This window comes from Tiliqua scincoides, chromosome 1 (genome assembly GCF_035046505.1).
Source record: "Tiliqua scincoides isolate rTilSci1 chromosome 1, rTilSci1.hap2, whole genome shotgun sequence".
NCBI lineage: Eukaryota > Metazoa > Chordata > Lepidosauria > Squamata > Scincidae > Tiliqua > Tiliqua scincoides.
The window spans coordinates 89,038,477-89,061,194 of NC_089821.1; the positions used below are offsets into that span (position 1 = coordinate 89,038,477).

Consider the following 22,718-nt stretch of genomic DNA (forward strand, 5'->3'; position numbering starts at 1 on the left):
GGGTGTGGGTCTGGGAGGGGGTATAAGATGTGACTAGTACCACTGTAAACCTTCCACACCTGGCCCATCCTGCTGCCTGTCCTGATTGGCAGCCTACACACTGATGATGGTGAAGGTTCTGTGGGCTGCTGCCACCTACAAGCAGCTTCTTAAACTTTGCACTGGTGGCCATGGGCTGCTAAATGGCAGAGCTGAATGGCACTGCTAACAAATTTGAGACCAGGAATACATCAGTACAAAATAGCCTCAGAAAATAAAAAAACAAATCCTTGATTTGCAATTTCATTCAGTAAGAGAATTAAAGTTCCACTTATTGTGGTCATACTTTAGAGCAAGGGTGTCATACTCATTTCATACAGAGGGCTGAATAGCATTCATGGCACCTGCTGACGGCCGGAAGTGACATCATAAAGCAGATGATGGCCAGAAATAACACTTTGTTCTCACACAGAAACTCATTAGCTGCAAATGACAGAAGAGAAAATGTACAAATCTTGTTCAAAATTCAAGATATGAGACAGCCCAATTATCACACTAGGAGCACCCAGTTATAATTCGGGCTAGAGAAATTGCTTCCGGCCCATGGGTCTTATGTTTGACACCTCTGCTTTAGAGCATGAGACTATTGTAATGGTATTCTTGTTTTTTCTCTCTCTCTCAATCTGGACTCTTACAACAAATAGTGGGGGAAAAGTTTACTTACTTTCAACTATAACTTTTCTCCCAGACCAATCATCTTGAATAAGTTGTATGTTTCCAAAGTGTGCGTCACTGAAGAAGATTCGGTTAGTTCCTTTTTCTTTCAGGCTGTAGTCAAAAGTCAGTGCTATAATGTTTTTGAAATATTCTGAGTTTTCATAAGGTTGTATTGGTGAATTTAAGTTAGTCGCATCTGAAAGATGTATACTTTTTAAAATAGTTCTTCCTGAATAAAGTAAGTAGCCATCATGTCTCAGACATGTAACTCCATCCTCTGCAAGGTAGCCATGTGCACAAGTACATGTTCTCTGCATATTTCCTCGATACAGGCAAAGTTGCTGACACCCACCATTGTTCTTAGCGCAAATGTTGGTTCCTGTAGGGAAAATAATAATTGTGGTTTTCGCAACAGTATATTTCATTGATTTTAATCATGATTTCTTGTGTCAGATTTTGATATGAAACTGCTGTATTATTTTTTCAGCAATCAAAGCTATTATTTTGTTAAATATTTAGTCATAAAGCAGGGGTTCTCAAGACTGTGCAGGAGCAGGGAAAAAGGCAGAAACATGATCCCCAGGACTGCGCCACTGCGGGGGCAGGGGAGCTTTTAAAAATCTTATTTACCTACTGCTGGGGTCTGGGGGGGGGGTCTGAGGAGCAATACAAAGCGCTCCGCAGGGTTCCCTGCAGCTTGAACAAAGTGAAAATAGCGATCGCGAACCACTTTCGGCTTCATGATTGCAGAGCACTCCACAGGGCTCCCCACACACCGGCAGGAGGTAAAGAGACCTACCCTTCCCCCAAGTAAGGAGATGAGAACCTCTGTGTCGTGCTTTTCAGCCAAACATGGAGTATAGGAAACAGCGGAGGAGGTCTCCGCTGGTCCTGCCCCCTCCCAGGCTGGTTCCTCCTCCTGCCCTGTCCTCCCCTGACCTAGAACACCTCCCCCCACCCCAAAAGCCTGCACTGCCACCCAGCGGACTCGCCTCTGGCAGTTGCATGGCATCCTCTTTCCAGGGCTGGGCGCAGTGCCAACTGACACTGGCCCAGCACTAGTGCTCCCTCCTACCAAAGTGCTGTAAATATGCTTCACAGCAGGTTTACAGCACCTAGCACCTGGAGCTCAGAGCTGGCACTATGGGCCTTTAGGATTGGGCCCAAACAGCACGTAAGAAGTAAGTTCCATTTCATTCAATGGGGCTTACTCTCAGGAAAGTGTGAACAGGATTACAGCCTTATTCCCTGGTAAGAATGTATAGGAGTGCATATTAGGTCTGGACTCAGTTTGTTAAAAAATTGAACATATCTATATTTTAAAATGCCTGAACAGAACTGTGCTGAGTTTTTTTGTCACAGAGCTATACTGTCATATTTGTTGAATTTCATTTTTTTAAAAATGAATAAAATTGACATAATTTAGGGGGGGGGAAGGTTTAACTATATAATAGCTATGTTCACAGTGATTCAAACTGGAAGTCCAACTTAGGCCCAAATCCTAACCAACTTTCCAGCACTGGCATAGTGGTGCCAATGGGACGTGCAGTGCATGCTGCAGCTGGGTAATAATAATAATAATAACAACTTTGTATTTATATACCACCTTTCTGGTCATCAGATTACTCCTCTGACTATATTCAAGGTGGTTTACATAGGCAGGCGTTTCTAAATCCCTCAAGGGATTTTTACAAACATAGAGGGTAGCACTCACGGAGACCTCCACAAAGTAAGGGAATGTTTGTTCCCTTACCTCGGAGCTGCATTGCCCTTATGCCGGTGCTGGAAAGTGGGTTAGGACTGCGCCCTTACTAAATTAATTGTCAAAACTTGGTTTTCCAACTTTACTGGTATAAAGTTTTTCAACTTTAACTGGTACTGTATATTGTTTCTTATGGTCTCCAGTGGATTTTCAGAAATCCCCCTTCCTCCTAAAGTCAATGCACCCCACCCTGCCAATTTCCAGAAGGTATCCTGACCCTCAAAAGGGGGTAGGGGCTCAAGGGTTGTTGTAAAGAGAAAATGGTTGGAAAATTATCTCTTTCAAAACTTCTTGTGCTCACAGCTTTTTTGGACAGAAGCCTAAATTTTCATTTTCTATTTTCTTCTATACATCATTAGAAAAACAGGAAAAAAAGTTTTGATTATCTGGTTATTCCTTCTTTCACCCAGCGCAGATGTGAAACTAAAGGAGTTTGTGTGTGTGTGTGTGTGTGTGTGTGTGTGTGTGTGTGTGTGTGTGTGTGTGTAATATTACAAGTACTGCTCATTATTAAATTTTTGCAAATGTTCATGTATGTGCTGTGTGTTTGTCTGTTCACTATTACAACATAGTGTCTGATTCAGTTTCAGGGGAAACATCTTATTCATGTACATTCCCATACTTTTAACACAGTGCTAATAGAAGAAGCACAGTCTGCATAAGTATAGCTCAGAAGTGATGATGTTCCCAACCCATCAACCCAAAGGCCGTTGAGCACTAGCTAACCCCAAACATATTTGGTAGTTCAGATACCACATAGCCCATAAACCATGCCAGGATTGTCAAATGGCTATAAAAATGCCTGTTCTGCTTTAATGCTTTTAAAGTAGCTTAATGTGCTAATTCAGATGAATTTTGATGAAACATTTTATAACATGGCAATAAATGTTATTTGTTAATTACTGAAAAGTTGAATGTTTTAGCCAAAATATTACTATTAGCAATGCGATGTTCCAGGAGCACTCATGTTCTGAGCATCAAAATATCTCAATCAGGAATAGGAGTAGCACCATGGCCAGTAAATATGCATGTAATACATGCAGCTGAAGTATGCATGTAGTTTCCTGGGGTTCAAATGCCTTGCAGGAGGAGGGAGGAAGAGATGTGTGGTTTCAGCACAACAGTGCATTTGTAGATCATACTATTGTTTCTAATGTCTTTAATTGCCAAGCGACTGGGTTATAAATCCATTAAGCACAATCCAGAGACACTCTATGTGCAGAAGTCATTGTTTGTTTGTTTTTAAAAAAACATTCTCACACATGGATCTTTCTGTGGTCTCCCTCTCCATTTGTCCCACTCAGTTCCACAAATGCCATCAATATTGTTAATTGTTGTTGGCAACCTTCAGTCTCGAAAGACTACGGTATCGCGCTCTGAATGGTGGTTCTGGAACAGCGTCTAGTGTGGCTGAAAAGGCCAATTCGGGAGTGACAATCCCTTCCACACTGGGAGCAAGTGCAGTCTGTCCCTGGTCTGTCCCCCTGGCTATGGGCCTTCCTTCTTTGCCTCTTTGCCTCAGTCTGTTGGCAAAGTGTCTCTTCAAACTGGGAAAGGCCATGCTGCACAGCCTGCCTCCAAGCAGAATGCTCAGAGGTCAAGGTTTCCCATCTGTTGAGGTTCATTCCTAAGGCTTTCAGATCCCTCTTGCAGATATCCTTGTAGTGCAGCTGTGGTCTACCCGTAGGGCACTTTCCCTGCACAAGTTCTCCATAGAGGAGATCCTTTGGGATCTGACTATTGCCCATTCTCACGACATGACCAAGCCAATGCAGGCGTCTCTGTTTCAGCAATGTATACACACTGGGGATTCCAGCTCATTCCAGGACTGTGTTGTTTGGAACTTTGTCCTGCCAGGTGATACCGAGGATGCGTCAGAGGCAGCGCATGTAGAAAGCGTTCAGCTTCTTCTCCTGTTGTGTGCGAAGAGTCCCATGATTTGCTGCAGTACAGAAGTGTACTCAAGACGCAAACTCTGTAGACCTGGATCTTGGTATGTTCCGTCAGCTTCTTGTTGGACCAGACTCTCTTTGTGAGTCTGGAAAACATGGTAGCTGCTTTGCCGATGCGTCTGTTTAGCTCGGTATCGAGAGAAAGAGTGTCGGAGATCGTTGAGCCAAAGTCACAAAGTCATGGACAAACTCCAGTTCATGTGCAGAGATTGTAATGCCGGGAGGTGAGTCCACATCCTGAACCATGACCTGTGTTTTCTTCACACTGATTGTCAGTCCAAAGTCTTGGCAGGCATTGGTAAAACAGTTCATGAGCTGCTGGAGATCTTTGGCAGAGTGGGCGGCGACAGCTGCATCGTCGGCAAAGAGGAAGTCACGCAGACATTTCAGCTGGACTTTGCTCTCAGTCTGGAGAGGTTAAAGAGCTTTCCATCTGATCTGGTCCGGAGATAGATGCCTTCTGTTACAGTTCCAAAGGCATGCTTCAGCATGACAGCGAAGAAAATCCCAAACAAGGTCGGAGCGAGAACACAGCCCTGCTTCACTCCGCTTTGGATGTCAAAGGGGTCTGATGTTGAGCCATCAAAGACTACAGTGCCCTTCATGTCCTCGTAGAAAGATCTGATGATGCTGAGGAGCCTAGGTGGACATCCGATCTTGGGGAGAATCTTGAAGAGGCCGTCCCTGCTGACCAGGTCGAAAGCCTTCGTGAGATCTATGAAGGCTATAAAGAGTGGCTGTCGTTCTCTGCATTTCTCCTGCAGCTGTCTAAGGGAGAATTCCATATCGGTGGTGGTCCTGTTGGCTTGGAATCCGCACTGTGATTCTGGATAAACGCTCTCTGCAAGTACCTGGAGCCTCTTTAGTGCAACTCGGGCAAACAGCTTTCCTACAACGCTAAGGAGAGAGATGCCGCAGTAGTTATTGCAGTCACCCCTGTCGCATTTGTTCTTGTACAACGTGACAATGTTTGCATCCCTCATGTCCTGTGGTACTCCACCTTCTCTCCAGCAGAGGATTTCATGCAGCTCAGTGGCAATGATCTCTTTGCAGCACTTTAGGACTTCAGCAGGGATGCTGTCTTTCCCAGGTGGCTTGCCAGAGTCCAGGGCCACATGAAGTTCTGTTAGGGTTGGTTCACTGTCAAGCTTCTCGAACACAGGCAGGCACTCAATGTTGTTCAGTGCTTCCTCAGTTACTGCATTTTCTCGGGAATACAGCTCAGAGTAGTGCTGCACCCAGCGTTCCTTCTGCTGCACCCGGTCCTGGATGACCTCGCCTGTGGCAGACTTCGGAGGGGCAGTTTTCTTCTGTGTTAGACCTAGGGCCAGCTTGATACTGTCATACATCCCCTTGATGTTCCCCGTGTCAGCTGCTACCTGTATCTGGGAACAGAGCTGGAGCCAGTAGTCATTAGCACATCTCCTGGCAGTCTGCTGGACTTTGCTGCGAGCAGCACGGAGGACCTGCAGGTTGCGCTCATTGGGACAGGCTTTGTATGCTGCTAGAGTTCTCCTCTTTTCCTCAATGACTGGTGTCAACTCCTCAGAGTGGGCTTCAAACCAGTCTCCTGTCTTGTTGGTCTTCTTGCCATATATGGACAAGGCGGTGTTGTAAATGGCATTCTTGAAATGTTCCCATCTGTTGGATGCATCTGCATCGGCTGGGCTTGGAAGAGATTCCTCAAGTGCTCGTGCAAATTCCTCCACTTTTCCGTGATCCCGGGTCTTGCTGGTGGCAATGCGAGGTCTTTCTTCCTTTTTCGTGTGATACAGTCGCTTAGTTTGCAGTTTCACTCTGCTGCACACCAGCGAGTGGTCAGTGTCGCAGGCAGCACCCTGATAACTGTGTGTGATCTTGATGCTGGGAAGGCTGGAGTGTCTGGTGAGAATCAGGTTGAGCTGGTGCCAGTGCTTTGATCTTGGGTGTCTCCAAGAGACTCTATGTTGGGGCTTCGTGTTGAAGAAGGTGTTGCTGATGCAGAGACTGTGATGACAGCAAAGCTCTAGCAGGCGTTGGCCATTTTCGTTCATTCTCACAGTGCCGAACTGGCCTAGCAAGTGGGCCACGAACTGTGATCAGCACCAACTCTAGCATTGAAATCACCGAGGATGAACAATAGCTCCTTTTCTGGGATTTTCTTGATAGTGGTGGCTAGGTCATTATAGAATTTGTCTTTAGCTTCTGCTGAAGATGACAGAGTCGGTGCATATGCACTGATGAGAGTGAAAAGTCCTGCTGATGAGTGGAGCTGTAGGGACAAAATTCTTTCACTTCCTGCAGAAGGTGGGATGATAGATTTCAGTAGGGTATTTCTGACCGCAAAGCCAACGCCATGTTCCCTGGTCTCGTTTGGTGGTTTTCCCTGCCAGAAAAATGAGAAATTTCTCTCCTTGACAGATCCTGAATCCGGCAGCCTCGTCTCTTGAAGGGCGACGATGTCCATCTGCAGTCTGCTCAGCTCCATGTTGATGACAGCTGTTTTGCGTGCGTTGTCTATTTCTTGCAGGTCGTCAGAGAAGCCAGGTGTCATTGTCCTAGCATTCCAGGTGCCCAGTTTTAAGGCAGGAGTTTTCTGTTTACTGTTGCCTGGTGCAGAGTTGTCGATCCACTTGTTGGTTTTCACCCTAAATCCCACGCACCCCATGAGGTTAACGGACCATGGCGAGGCAGCACCTTACTGGCAGGGGACTACCCAGCTTAAGGCGGGCGGTAGCTGCCCAATAAGATGGAATGATCTTTCAAACCGTCAGAAGCAGCCCCTGGCATTACGCTCTACACCAATCGAGCAAAGACTTATAACCGGTAAACTGTTGCTTCCCGTGTTGTGCTGATGCTGTATGGTGAAGTTGGAGTGTCCTCTCCAGTGTGCAAGGCCTGGGTAAAGTGGGTATGAAGGATAGACTGTTACCCATGCAGCAAATCCCCCCTCTCCACGTCGCTGGAATGGTCCAATGGAAAGGCAGAAGCCAATACGGTTGGTTCCAGCGGCGTCGCAGGAGTTGCCACAGTGTGACTGTGTTCAGCTGCGAACTGCCTCAGGGACTCCAGCTCCTGATTTTGCCTCAAGGTTGACTCCTGAAGCCTTTTCCACAACTGGATGTAGCCACAGTGGAGGCTTGAGGTCAGAGTTTCCTTCTCTTCGATGAGCTGCCTTCCCAGGCTGACGAGCCTCATCTATCCGGTCTACTCATCAGTAAACCTTGAACATTTAATTACCCAGTGAGACATATTCAACTTATTAACTATTAAATTAACTATTACTTTAAATAAATGATTATATTAAAGCAAGTGAGAACTTCTTGCTTTTAGATGGAAATATACATTCATACAAATAAATTAAATGTTTGAAACATAATACAGGTGGAGCCTCGTAATTCGCCAGGTTTCCGTTACTGGAGCCCACGCAAATACCAAATTTTGCGTGGAACCAAGTCATGCGAAATTTGGGCTCCACCCACCTCCGAACACAGCCAGAGTCTCTCGGTCACGTCCAGAGCTGTTCTGAGGCCCTTGGAGGCCGTGCTCAGCCTCCACGGGCCTCAAAACGACCTCTGGAAGTCCTAGAAGGGCACTTCCAGTTTTTGGCTGAAAACCGGAAGTGCCTCTCTAGAACCTCTGGAGGCCATTGTGAGGCTCATGGAGGCTACACGCGGCCTCCACAGGCCTCAGAAGCGCCTCTGGAGGTGACTGGAGCAGAGCTCCAGTCCTCTCCGGAAGGCTCAGGTGGGGCCAAGTCTGGCTCCATGCAGGTCCTGGGGACCCACATTGCATCAGATTCGCGGTTAAAAATATGGCGAATAAAGAGGCTCCACCTGTACTTTAAATTTGCAGTGGTGCTATAGGTAGGCTATAACGGTTAATATCACCTTTCAAAGAGTATGTATACTGAGATAGGGCAATAAATTTGGAAATACTTTTAAGTGTTTCATAGTTGGGGCCATATTACCTCATCTTAATGCTGCTTTAACCCACTATAAGAGCAAAAAATGATTTACAAATGTAGGCATTATACTCACTAAATAGGTCTCACTGCAAATGAAAATCACCTTTGGCTCCTGCTGCTTTTAACTTTCCTGGTCTTAAATATATACAATTAGGACCCACTATCTAGAAATTTAACCCATTTTTGCTCAGCCTACAGGTGTACACATTTGATCCGTGTTGCATGTATGCAACTTGGGCAGAAATGGCTTAAGTTCAGACTCTCACCATTTAGGGCCTCACTGATTCTGAAGAGTTAGGTATATGTACTGGAAGGTCACTTTAGAGGATCAGTACATATAAAAGGATAAAACAGGTGTTTGAAATACAACAAAATTATGTCTCTGCTTTCTCCCATCTTGAAAGGTCATGACATCAACAAATTTCACTTTTTATATCTTACTTCTAACCTAAAAACTTCTAGCCTAAAAACTTTAAAAAAAATAGTTGAAATGAGATAGAAAACATTTCAAAATATTTTCACCTGTTTTTTCCCCTTTGTCTTCCTGGCTCACTGACAGCCCCTCCCAAAGACATTAACCATTTGTAGCCTAGTAAAATTTGAAAAATGTATTAAAATCATTGAGATACAATAAAATATTTTTTCCAGACTGTCAGTGTTGAGTATCTCTCATTTTCTCCTTCAGCCCCATTATCATCTCTCTTCTGCAATTATGAAGTTTTAGAGGTAAGTACAATTAACTAAAAACAAAGTGTGCAGGTGCATAAATCTTCCCAAAACAAATAGACATTAAGGCTTACTAAACTGTCTGGGACATACAGTACAGTTGCATCAAAAATGTATTTAATATAGGCAAATTCAACTATACATACTTGACAAAGAGGGGGGAAAAATTACATAGTGCTGTGATTCCACCCACCATTCCACCTAATGAATGTATGTCCTGGAGCAGGTGTGAGACCAGATAAGTGAACCTGCTGTTCCCTGTTGGTCTCAGTTCCAGTGTGTCTCTCATAGTATAGTTCTAGTTTTTAAAGTGGCAATACTTTTTAATTTAAGGAATTTTTAGGGTAATTTTGCACATACATGATTTTCACCTTACTTCCAAAAGACTGTGACCCAGCTACCCCTTATTTCCCTAACAAACCCAATTCCCTTAAAGGGGAAAGACTGCTCTTTCTTTCCAGAAGTCCTATCATCACTTCTCATGACACTGTGAGTGTGTGTGTGTGTGTGTGTGTGTGTGTGTGTGTGTGTGTGTGTGTGTGTGTGTGTGTGTGTGTGTGAGAGAGAGAGAGAGAGAGAGAGAGCATGTGTGTATTAGGAAATTCAGCAAAGGAAAGTTAATAAAATCTATATGTAAATGGAAACATTTTATTTACAGGTCTGGCATTACACACAGCCTTCAATATTATTTTATTTTTAAAATGTAGAAGATCTCAAGAGACTATGGTATATTGAAGCATTACATTTTGTAGTTATCGTAAGCATGTGAATACAAGCTAGGCCTTTGTATTGCTATAATTGTGTATATGTATACAAAGCCACATCCCTGTGTTGATATATATATTTATCTCAAGAAGTGTGTGCTTAAGAACCAAAGAACACCTTTAGTTAAATGTGGTTCAGAAGCATGATTAATGACCCAATCCTAGTCAGGCTTTATGCCGCTGGAATGCTCGTTCTGTTGGTGTAAAGCCCTTTATGGCAGCAGCAAAATGCAACAAGCCATTTGGCATAGCATGGCTACTACTGCAAGCAGCAAACAGCCAGGTCCATATACCAGCAGACCAGGGATGCCTGCCCACACCAGTAAGTTAGCACAGGGGGTGGGAGGGGATGGGGGGAGGAATGAGGTGGCAATGGGAGAAGGAAGGAGAGTGGTATCAGTGGCAACAGCACACAGTGATATCCTATCCCTCTTCCCGGCCTTGATCCTCCAATGTGGGTCCACTTGGACTTGCACTAGCAATATAGCTGGCACAGGTCCAAGTAGAATCAGCAGGCTGGTGCAAGCTTACCCTGAGGCAAAGGAATGTTCCTTTATCCCAAGGAGGAGGACAGAGCCTGGACCCCCCCCCCCCCATGGGATACAATGGGTGCCATGGCTCAGTTTCATCACCACACAGAGAACTGACTAGGGTTGGGCTGTAAGACTGGGAACTCTTCCACAAAAAAATAGCTGTTGGTATCTTTGCTTGGGATTGGGACTATAGCACATAGGGATGAGGGTTTAACCCTTTCACTCTGAACCATTTCCCCACAGAAAATACTTGCTAAAGCTGCAATTTACTTCCAGAACAGCTATTCACAGTAAATAGCTTCAAGGACAAATGGAGGTGATAATGGCCTTCTAAGGGGAGAACACTCCGAACATTCAGAGAACAGAGTGAAAACATTGCTTTGAGAAATATTTCTATACAGAAGACAAGTTCTACATATTAATTGTTTTCATGATTACAGATGGCATCAGCTGGGTTTGAAATCGATGTTGGCAGATTGGGCACTCAGTTTTGTAGGTATGTCTGACTACCTGATTTATTAACTTTGTTTCACAGACAGGTTGGTAAGTCTAGGATTTCTTGTTCTTCATTACATTGTGTGGCACATATCTTTTTTCTTCTTCTGACCTAGATATTGTAAAAGCTACCTGCAACTTTCTGCTAACTTAAGTATATTTAGTCCTTTTTCTTTAATTGTCAACAATTTTACAGTTTTTAAAATATAAAGTACTATTTTGTTTTTGCAGATACTATATTTTTAACTTCTTTCACAATGTGAAGTAGCTATTTTGCTTCTCATGTAAAAAAATAAGACTGAAATAAGACTGAAAATAAGACTGAAAATTAGACTGAAAGTCTAAGACTGAAATAGACTGAAAAAATAAGACTGAAATAGCAATAGAGTGATAGGTAGCTTTTTGAGCAAATGCTTACCTTTCTCACGTCCTCTGTTGAAGACCTTAACTTCCTTTAAGTTTATTCCTAGGCCAGTCCTCATGGACACAGCCTCTGTGGCATCATTTTTGTGGCCTCGTCTGATAGACCCATTTGCATGAGCTCTGTCAAAAAATGTTGGAAATATCTGACCCACAATTTCCAACTAATTAAAATCAAAGAAGTCATTAAAATGCAAGAGACATCTGGTTTAACAGAAGGCAAAGAAAGGAACACACTTTGTTGCCTATGACATTGATATGGTTTACCTTTGAATATCCACATTGCCTTTTCTCTGGAAATTACATGGCTTTGTGAGATCCTTTTAGTGACCTTGCTAAAGAATGGCTAATCCTACAAGGGTGAAGCATCTGGCACAGAAATAACATTTTGAGACTCAAATACTTATGGAAAAATAAATTACCTGTCAGACCAGTAGATGTAAGCCCCAAAGACTGCAACTGAAAACATATCCACATTGCTCCCTGACAGCACAATCTCTCGATTCCTTCCACTCTCAAGGTCAATTCTTTCTATCTTGTCCATTCGAGCATCACACCAGTATAATTTATTTTCCTGAGGATCAATTGAGAAATAAACAACATTTTATCTCATCTTTTATTAATGAAATAGAAGAATAATAAACATTATGACTTGCATGTTCTAATATGGTAACTGCTACGGAAGAGGACTCACAGGAGAAGGCAGGCTGACCCAGAGGAGTAGCACCTGATAGTTAGCACACCCACACACTTTCCTGCTTCCTACTTTACCCATTCAGCTGGTTGTCCAATAAAAGGAAATACGTTGGTAGACCGAATCCACTGCCACTGTCCTAGGCTATTCAAACCAGGGAGAGGAGGGCTTTCTGGGGAAATGCTCTCAGGAGAACACTGAAACCCAAGAATTCCTATTAAAAATCAATGCCCCAGTGTGTCTGCAAAGTGAAGATATGTGACCCATGAATATGGACCAGGCAGATCAAGGATCAAAACGTGAGGGTCGCCCAGAAAGTAATGCACCACATTTTTTTTCTCAGCCTACAGTAATGGTACGAATGCGAAACTTTAGATATACATTATTTGAATTTTCAGGAGCGTGCACACAAATTTTTGGTTTCTTCAGACAGATAGCATAGCTGCAGCAGTGTTTCGAAATGGCATCTGTAAGTGATGTACGTTACAAGCAGCATGTCGTCATTGAATTTCTCACTGCGGAGAAAGAAACAGTTGGGAACATTCACAAACGTTTGTGTACAGTTTATGGAGAATCTGCAGTCGACAGAAGTACGGTTAGTCGCTGGGCACAGAGGGTGAGGCCATTAGAAGGCAGTTCGGCAGAGCTTCAAGATTTGCAGCGTTCGGGGCGGCCATCCACGACTGTCACACCTGACAAGACGCAGCTTGCTGATGTGCTCATTTGCGAGGACCGATGCATAACGACTAGGCAGTTGGCGCTGAAGCTGTCAATCAGCAAAGGAAGTATGGATGCAATCATCCATGCTCTTGATTACTCAAAAGTGTATGCACGATGGGTTCCACGCTGTCTTACGGTGGACCACAAATCTCTCAGAAAAAAACATTTCTTCTGAGTTGCTGAAACGTTTTGAAGATGAGGGGGAAGCGTTCTTGTCCAGGATTGTGACAGGTGATGAAACCTGGGTTCACCATTTTGAGCCCGAAACAAAACGACAGTCGATGGAATGGCATCATCCTCAGTCTCCACAGAAGAAAAAATTCAAAGCAACTGCTTCCGCCGGTAAGGCCATGATCACTGTGTTTTGGGATTGTGAGGGCGTCCTACTCATTGATGTGATGCCAAGAGGCAGCACCATTAATTCTGAAGCTTATGTGAAGACATTAACCAAACTCAAGAAGCGCTTCCAGCGACTTTGGCACCATAACAACCCAGGTGAATGTTTGATTCAACATGATAACGCTCGGCCTCACACAAGTTTGAGGACTTTGGAACACATCACTAAACAGGGTTGGACTGTGTTACCCCATCCACCCTACAGCCCTGACCTAGCTCCCTCAGACTTCCACTTGTTTGGGCCATTAAAGGATGCCATTCGCGGAAGACATTTGGAGGATGACGAAGAGGTGATTCGCACAGTGCAGAAATGGCTTCGTGACCAGAACAAGGAGTGGTACCGACAGGACATACATGCCCTTGTGTCTTGCTGGAGGAAGGCCATAGAACTGGACGGAGATTACGTGGAAAAATAGGGAGTGTAGAAGAAACATCATTCTTTCTTGTGTGTAAGTTTCATTGTGTTCAATAAATAATTGTTGAAGAAAAAAAATGTGGTGCATTACTTTCTGGGCGACCCTCGTATAACTAGCTATATTAAAAGTCTAAACAAAAAGAGATTAACCAAAATGGGAACAGAAAATCAGGTAATAAAAGTTGAGTAGGATGATGGAAAATACTTGGCTGGGAATCATAAAAGTTTTCATGAAAAGGATATAATAACAAATATGCTACTCCATCACGTTCATTACTATGGAGGAAATTTGTAAGCCAGCTGGAATTATGGCAAACATGTAAAAATAAAAAGGATAAATCTTATGATCCTAGCTAGACAATCCTTAGTCTAAGCAGCTTACATTGCAAGGAATTCCCAGTCCTTTGCACTTGCTGTTTGGTTAGCGGCTGCTCCTCTCTGACCTCCCACAGAATGTGTCACTCATGCAACTGGTAGAGAACAGCCCTCCACTTCCTGAAAGCTTGGAAATTTTATTACGTAGCTGTAATGATGCCATCACATAACCTAATCGGAAGAGTGGAAACTACCTGGACACTCAATCCCACCTCTTGGACCAAGACAGACAGGTTTGCTACCCAACTGACAAGATAACACTGTTGCTAAGCTACATAACTAACTCATACAGAAGATGCAGTCTCGATCCACATTCCCATGTAGCTATCTGGTAACAGTGGATTTCAAACAAAAGATAACAACTGCCTATAAGGAATATCCCAGCTGCTGGATGGCACAGAAACTTCTGGGGCAGTAAAACTGTCCAAAATGCAGAAGAATAGGGAAGATGCAGGGGGCTCATCACAGGAACATTTAATGAATTCATACTATTTAGTAGAAGACACAAAAACTAACCTCATGGTCAACAGAAATTCCATTAGGCCATGTAACTCCAGTGTCAACAAGAATGATCTTTTGAGATCCATCTAAACGTGCCTTGCCTATGCAGGGTGCCTGTCCCCATTCTGTCCAGAATAAATATCTAGAACATGGAAACAACGTAATAACATCTATGTTGCTGGAAACATCACTATATGCAAGGATCTTATACATTTTGGGGGGGAAAGAACTACTTAGGGTACAGACCAGATAAAAAGATACTTGGTAAACTATACTGTTCCTGCTCAGTCTGAATCTTTGGGAATGTGTGATACAGTAGATATAAAAACAAATAAATGTAAATGTTCAAAGATGATAAAATGTAATTATTAGAAATAAAAATATTGGTCCGGATCCTAAGAAGCGAGCATGGAAGGAAGTTCCTATAAAGAAAATGGCCCCCAGAGCCTCTGAAATACCTCTGTGAGGAACCTTTGGGAACAGGGTGGCTGAAACTCAGGGACTGCAGAAGGGGACTTTCCCGAAATTGGATGGTGACACCTTGAGCAAACGGAGCTCCCGCTTGTGTAAAGAGTCATTTTCTTGGAGCCCCACAGTTTTCAACAGGGTGTACTTGGAGGCTCTGAGAACTGCTGTGGGGAACATGGGCCATGGAAGGTTCTTCACAGGAATTTGCTTTCATGTACATTCTTTAGATCCATTCCAGTATCTTCTAAGACACAGATGTACAAAATATTTTCAAGATTAAAGTTTTTGCGTCTAAGTTTCCAATATGTTACATTTGTTGACAGACTAGATTGGCAGAACTTCCATTATTACTGTGTTCACACAAGCATGCTCCACTGACATATAATTTGATAATTAATATGTACATTTTCAGAAGTACCCATTAATAGTTCTGGCGGCATCATATCATAGCAAGGAAGTTACCCTTTTTCTGGGTGCACTGCTATAGATCTCGGCTGGTCCAGACCTTGAGAAATGACCACATATCGAAAAGAGCCATTGAGTCTAGAAACTTCAATAAAGTTGAAGCCATGATCTGTCCAATATATATTACCTGGAAGAAATATGCAATTTAAATAAGAAACTTAGGAAACTTGTACGTTACAGAAATAACGAATGTATGGAGCACACACCAGTCCTTTTAAGAATTGTATTCAAAACTACGTCTTGTCCATTTTTAGTTTTCCCCAAATTCAACAAAACAATGCAGAATAACTAAAAAATTGACAAAGAAACATTTCCTACACATAATTTATTGCAATAAAGATATCAGTAATAATAAGCACAAGTTATAAGGATATTTCATAATTAATCTAAAATGAAGTACACAATGTCTTATTAAATAAGTATAAAGGTAAGGTTCCCCCCGGCGTTAAGACTAGTCGTTTGCGACTCTAGGGGCAGGGCTCATTTCCGTTTCTAAGCCGAAGAGCTGGCATTGTCTGTAGACAGTTTCCATGGTCAAATGGCCGGCATGACTAAACGCATAAGTGCATGGAACGCTGTTACCTTCCCACCGAGGTGGTACCTAATTATCTACTCGCATTTTTACACGCTTTCGAACTGCTAGGTTGGCAGGGGTTGGGACAAGCAATGGGAGCTCACCCCACAGGCTCGTTGACTCGGCTGTTTAACTCACTAAGTATTGAGTTTAACTCACTGAGTTTAACTCACTAAGTATTGAGGTGAATTTCAGAAGTCACAGCTGCAATATTTATAAGTGCCCACCAATATAAATTTTATACCCAGCTAGTTGACTTCATTCATAATACAGTTGTTCCTTGTTATCCACTGGGATTTCGTTCCAGAACTGCTAGTGGATAAAAAAAAAATCAGTGGATAAAAAAACAGTGGAATAATAGATTTATAGACCCACTTCCAGGTTTCTTGCCCCTCCATTGCTCCTAATGGAATAATTCCATGCCTTGATAACCACAGGGGTTTGATTCTGGGACTCCCTGCTGATACCATAAAAATGTATTAAATAAAAGCAGTTTGAAAAAAATTAAAAGTGCATCCCTTTACAATTGTAACTTAAAAGTAGCTTTTCTTACTGTTGTAGAGAGGCAGTCAGCAATGAGAAATGCAAAGGACCCCCTGCCTTTGCCTAGCTCAGCTGAAGAATGGAATGATCGCTTACATGGCTGACTCTCTAAAACAGTAAGAAAAGCAGTTTTTTTAAACTGTGATTTTAAAGGGATGCATTTTTCCCTTTGTCCAGGGATCAGCACATTCCCTCTAAGTTGCAGTGGCCATTCTTGTTGAGTCAAATCTGTGTATAAAATATCTGCGTCTAACAAGGTTGGACCTGTAAACTAAAACAATAGACTTACAGGTGGGACCTTGGTATCTGCAGTGGTTCTGTTCTAGGTTAATGAAATTCCTGGGGGATTAGAGAACCTCCTGAAGTGAGTTCTGGTCAAATCCGAAAGTGTCCATGGTGCAGGGAGGCTGTGCTAGCCCCACACACCTCAGAATGTGTCCCAGGGGCTTTCAAGATGCACTTTCAGTTTTTTTGTAAAACCAGATGTGCCTCTTGGAAGCCTCAGGGATGTGTTTTGAGGAGTGCTGAAGCTCAATGTGACTTCTGTGGATCTCAGAACACCTCCTGGATGTGACAGGGAGGTTTACAGGCCAGTCGCCACAACAGATAAGCCCTGTTTATGTTGCCACCAATCAATTACGGTGATTGCATAAAGACGAAGGCCTCTACAGAAAAAGACAACAAATAACTTTAAAGGAAACAGTACTTTTTCTGCTTAATAAAGTTTCTTAGACTATTTTACTAACAGCACAATCCAAACTGCACTGTAAGGCAAGTTTGCGCCTCCTTGTGAGTTGGCGGAGATGCGCTGGCTTGCAGAGGCTGACATAAGCCTCCGCGCTGATGAAGGCACTAAGCCTTGCATTAGCTGAGCTGGGCCGATGCAAGGCTCTGGGGTTGGCGGGGAAGAGGTGGGGGGAGGTGTTCTGGAGCAGGGGGAAGGAAGGTGGTGGGTGGCCCTGAAGGTGGGTGGGTGGAGCAGAAGGCGGGGCTGTGGTCTGACAGTTATGTCCCAAGCCCCGTTCCCGAGGACCATGGAGCAGCTTCAAGTCACTCTGCTCTCCTCGGACTTGTGCCACCTCAGGAGGTGCCATAAGGAGGTGGCACAGGAGGTGCCTCAGGAGGTGGCACAAGCCTGAGGAGACCCAATAGGACCAGGGTGGCTTACCTAATAAGTTTCCCCTTACCTCTTGCTGAACCACTTTGGGCACCTATCCTGAGCTGGATATAGCACAAGTCTCTTGGCTTGCCTGTTCCAGCGCAAGATAGGATTGCGCCCTAAGTTAGTAACAGTAAATTTTAAAATAAATCTCTTCAGAAACTAAATATTGCCAAAAAAAAAAAATTACCAGTGTTGAAAAAGACAATTAAAAAGTAGTAGTAGTAGTAGTAGTAATTTTTTACCCGCTATCCAATCTACTGCAATGTCTTCCACTCGCCCCAAACCATTTGTAATTATATCTTCCTTCCATGTTTGGTCTCTTCTAGCTCTACTTATTTTGTTGAGTCCCATGTCTGTCCAGTAGATTGTATCGTTTCCTATAAAATATTAAAAATTTGCAAATGGAAAGGTTGTAATCTCAAATCTGTAATAAATTGTCTAAATTTGGTTTTAACTAATACACCAAAAAGCAAACTGTAATTAATTCCATAAATTGATTTCAATCAGTCAGTCTCTCATAGACCTGGTTCAGTTCTAATGGAACAATGTTGCCACCCACTCACCCACCAAACCCCCTCAGGGGGAGTGTCACAGGAGTGACTGGAAATGTGTGAAAGCCGATGCCTGCATGGGAGAGCTGTTCATGTGACTCTCAGGATATAAAGACCTGAAAAGACTGGTACAGTCACTACTGAAGCAATCCGATCTTCATAATTAGCTGCTCATTAGTCTACTTGCATGAACAGAGTTAACAGCACAAGTATGATTTCACATTTTCCTTTTCATGAAAAGTGAAATGGCAGATTCTGATTTTCCTGTTCATAAAAGAGGAGTTGTGATATACATCTGTTGTACTACTTAGATAACTTGTGTGAGTAATTATTTGCAGGGATTTACGACTACATCTTGTTGGCTCAATAGCAACTCTAACCCTCGCAGGAAGTTTCAGATATGTTTCAAGCATTTAAGAAGACAAGCTTGCAATGTGAATGCCCTTGCTTTAACATTTGCTCTCAGTCTGCTTTGAATAGGCTGGTACTCACCTTGATTTTGTGAGCTGTGTCCTACAACAGAGCTTTGGGGCAGGAGAAGGAAAGGTCAGAGACAGCAGTGGGTGTTCCTTGAAGTTGAACAGGGTCTGGGCCTACTAGTCCCAGAATACCTGACAGTAAATGGATAGTATTCACCTCATTACCCCCAAGGAAAGGGCCCTTCAAAAGCCTTCTCCACATCACATAAATGATGTGAACACCAGTTTCTTGCCAAGGATTTTGGGATTCATAGTCCTACCCTCACTTCCCAGCAAGAAAGGATGCTTTGCTGGGGCTCTGAGTATAACTGGCACCTTCTTCCACTGCCCACTCCTTCCTTCTGTCCAAAGGTAAGTTCTGTAAAGTACTTACCTTACAGGTAAGTGAAAAAGTAAGTGAAAAATTCATAAAGCTTTCACAAAGAACATTGTAATGCTTGTATGTCCCTAGAGTCTTTATGTGACAATATCAGATGACAAGCTGCACCTGCTGAAATTCCCTCCTCTACACAACTGTTAAAGCACCAGGAGCCCTAAAGTTGAAAGGCTGGCCACCCCTGTTCTAGTATATATTAAGCTAAAATGTCATTTTCAATTTAACTAGAAATCACCTGGACAAGAAAACTTGGGTACAGATACTTGCTTGGAAATAATTGGAAAGGGCTACTTAATATTTACTTTTATTGTCCTCTGACCCTTGCTGTTTCTGTTAAGTGAAAAAAGAAGTGCAGACTAACATTAACCTACTGATTTTAGAGTAAAACTAGGAGCAACTCAACCAATGAAACAAAACAGAAGTCATGTCATTAGATCTGACAATTTATAGATGTATTTTCTTCTGTAAAAAATCATGCACACTCTGATTTTCTCTGAATGAAGGCTTAATATTTTACAGTGTAAAGCAAAGGCATATTGATTTTGTCTACTTGCAGCTGCAGAACAGATCTGAAAAATATGACTATCATATTTTCTTGTACTTCTGTCTACAGAATAGGTGACAGTTTAAATATGTGTAAAATAAATACAACTAATTTTTATTATTTTACCTGCATGGAAATCTATACCCACAGCAAATGAAGTTCCTGATATGGGCATTAATGCATCTGTTTTATCATTTGGATCAAGAGGAACTCCACGAATTCCTTCATTAACAGAATACATAAGGAATGATTCTATGCCTAAAAGAAATACATATAAACAAAAACAACTGAGATCAATTATAATTTTTAACAAGTGACTTTTCAAACTTTCTATATTCAGGAAACATTTTTCAGCTAAATTTGTTTGTTATGTGCCTTTTGGAAGTTTCAAGGACACACACTCAGTTCTCCCATGGAACTGCCCAGGTCTGTTAGACCACAACGTTGCTCCAAATGAATGGAGAGTGTATTGTCCATTTGAAGGAAGTGTTGAGAATAGTTAAAAACTGTCTTTCAGGAAATTATATCCATAATCTCTGTGTTTCTCATTGATGAACCTCTAATTCCAACTGGCTTCCAAGGAAGTCTGAAGTAACACAATTTGTTACTCAGAAATACAATTTGAAAAGTTTCAGAAAAATTATTTCACTTCTTGGAATGTACCACTAATGTGGTATTTTGGAATGGTTTTTGTACTTGTTGGTCTGCACAGCAGAAATGGAATTGTGTTTATTAATTGTTTTACATATTATTATTATTAACAGTATTTATATACCACTTTTCAATAAAAAAAGTTCACAAAGCAGTTTACAGAGAAAAAAACACAACACTAATAGCTCCCTGTCCCAAAAGGGCTCACAATCAAAAAAGATGCAAAAGAACAGCCAGAAGACAGCCACTAGAAAGGACACTGCTGGGGTGAGGAAGGCCAGTTACTCTCCCCCCACTAAATAAAAGAAGAGTACCCATTTAAAAAGTGCTTCTTACCAGTTAGCAGGGGTTAAACTTTTGTAAACTTTATAGTAAACTTTATTCTTGTAAGCTGTCTTGAGCATTTGCCTTGGCAAGGGAGAGGTGGATATAAATTTTTTAATAAATAAAGTGAAAAGACTCAAAAATAACTTGTTCAGGATCTACAACAGCGGTTTTCAGGTGTGCTGCGGGGCCAGAGGAGGCAGGCAGCAGCCACTCGTACTCGGGAGAAGCAGCGAAAAAGGAGCAGCTGCAGCTGCTTTGCAGCATCTCCTACTGTGAGCAAGAGGAAGGCTGCAACCTGATCCTCCTTTACCTGGGAGTAAGCCCCATTGACTATTATGGGGCTTACTTCTGAGTAGACACACCAAGGATTGGGTATCAAGTCCCTTGTGTGCCCTTGCCTGCTGAATGGGTAACCAGAAAAGCCTGGAGGAGGTCTGGGCGGAGGGATCCAGAGGCAGGCAAGCAGGTAGGAAGCCAGCGAGTCTGCTGAGGCACTACACATGATCTTAGCCATAAGGCTGAGGCTGCCGGTCCATTTATTGATCCCCTTTTTGTTCTGCTTAGTGATAATCAAGCAAACATTACTATAGCAGTTGCTAGTTTTTTATCCCAAATTATTAAAATATCCCCCCTTCCTAAAAAATTTCCTTTTTCTTTTTTCCTCCTCTATTTTTGGATCATTTCCCTCCTCCCTGCCTCATTATGTTTATCCTTTTAGTGATTGTTATAATTTGGTTTTGTTTTATTTTGTTTATTTGTTATATGCCAATAAAGGTTGTGAAGTGAGTCTGCTGAGACTACCAGCTTAAGAATGGGCAGGCTGAGCGTCCACGAAAGTCCCTTCTCCTTGCCACAGTTGCCTGCAGCTTCCCAACCCTCCCTGTCTTGCCTTTGCCTTTCAGAAGAAGGGTGCTGGGCCACAATCCTATTCACACTTTCCTGGGAGTAAGCCCCATTGACTATAATGGGATTTACTTCTGAGTAGACATGACTGAACTGGGCTGGGCTCTCAAGTTTCTCTCCTAGCCCCACTTTCCTGGGAGTAAGCCCCATTGACTATAATCAGACTTACTTCTGAGTAGACATGCCTAAGCTGGGCTGGGCTCTCAGGTTCCTCTACAACCCCACTTTCCTGGGAGTAAGCCCCATTGACTATAATGGGACTTACTTCTGAGTAGACATGCTTGGATTGGGCTTTTTTTCTGAAATACAGGCGCAGGCAGTGGGGGCAGAATGTGAGGCAAATGATTCTGGAGCTTTGGAAGGTGTGGACCAGTGAGGGGAGGGATAGCAGGAGAGGTGCTAACTGCAATTATGAGATGGGGGGGAATGTGCCTGAGGGAGGGGGCGGGTGGGGGAGAGGAGGAGAGAGAAGCGCCAATTGCCTGCTCCTGTATTTGAGAAAAAAGAGTGCAACCAAAAGCCCAATCCTTGGCATGTCTACTCAGAAGTAAGTCCAACAGGCACATTCCCCCCCAGTCTTTGGCTGCAATCCTAACCACACTTTGCTGAGAGTAAGCCCCCTTGAACAAAATAGGACTTACTTCTGAGTAGACCTGGTTAGGATTGTACCCTTTGTCATGTAATGATTTAATTGTATTAATTATATTCATTAAAAATTAATTGTAATATAGTAATTAAATGTAAGTAAAAAACTGGGAGTGTGCCTTGACCAATTTTAGTGCCTTGACAGTGTGCCGTGAGCTGAAAAAGGTTGAAAATGGCTGATCTACAAGAACATGATGCCAGTTATCAAATATTGAAACTAATATTACATAAAATTATGCATTAGTCACTTTTATTATCTGATAATATACATCTAGAAAAAGTTTAATCTGCTTGTAGAGTACGTAATATATCCATAAAGACCAGGAGTGACAATATGCATATTTTCTTACACTTATTAGCTGAAACTTTCTTAAAACATCACTCTGGCTATTTTAACGGGCAGCCCAATCCTGAGTTGCCCGGGGCACCCAGGCTCAGCAGCACCGAGAAGGGCTGCCGCCGGATCCTGCGCCTCCTGGGTTACCGGAGGAGGCGCCTCGGGAGAAGGGGACTTTTGTCCCCTTCCCCTGAGTATGGTAAGCAATGGGTGGGCAGCCCTACATGAGTGCCTTGGATCCTGCAGAGCAGAGCTCCACAGACCCGCCTCCCATCCCTCCCCCCGGCACGCCTCCAGC

General features: G+C 42.9%; 1 protein-coding gene across 1 annotated transcript in view; it reads right to left on the reverse strand.

Annotated features, from left to right (window-relative positions):
- The window catches only part of LRP1B (LDL receptor related protein 1B), a 796,682-nt gene that overhangs the window by 188,488 nt on the left and 585,476 nt on the right, over positions 1–22,718 (reverse strand). Inside the window, exons 35-41 of the mRNA XM_066621533.1 lie at positions 19,684–19,815; positions 17,850–17,984; positions 15,326–15,455; positions 14,411–14,537; positions 11,717–11,868; positions 11,293–11,417; positions 704–1,075 (exon numbers count right to left, since the gene is read on the reverse strand). Of these exons, the coding sequence (XP_066477630.1) occupies positions 704–1,075; positions 11,293–11,417; positions 11,717–11,868; positions 14,411–14,537; positions 15,326–15,455; positions 17,850–17,984; positions 19,684–19,815 (1,173 nt within the window). The remainder of the gene's footprint in view (positions 1–703; positions 1,076–11,292; positions 11,418–11,716; positions 11,869–14,410; positions 14,538–15,325; positions 15,456–17,849; positions 17,985–19,683; positions 19,816–22,718) is intronic.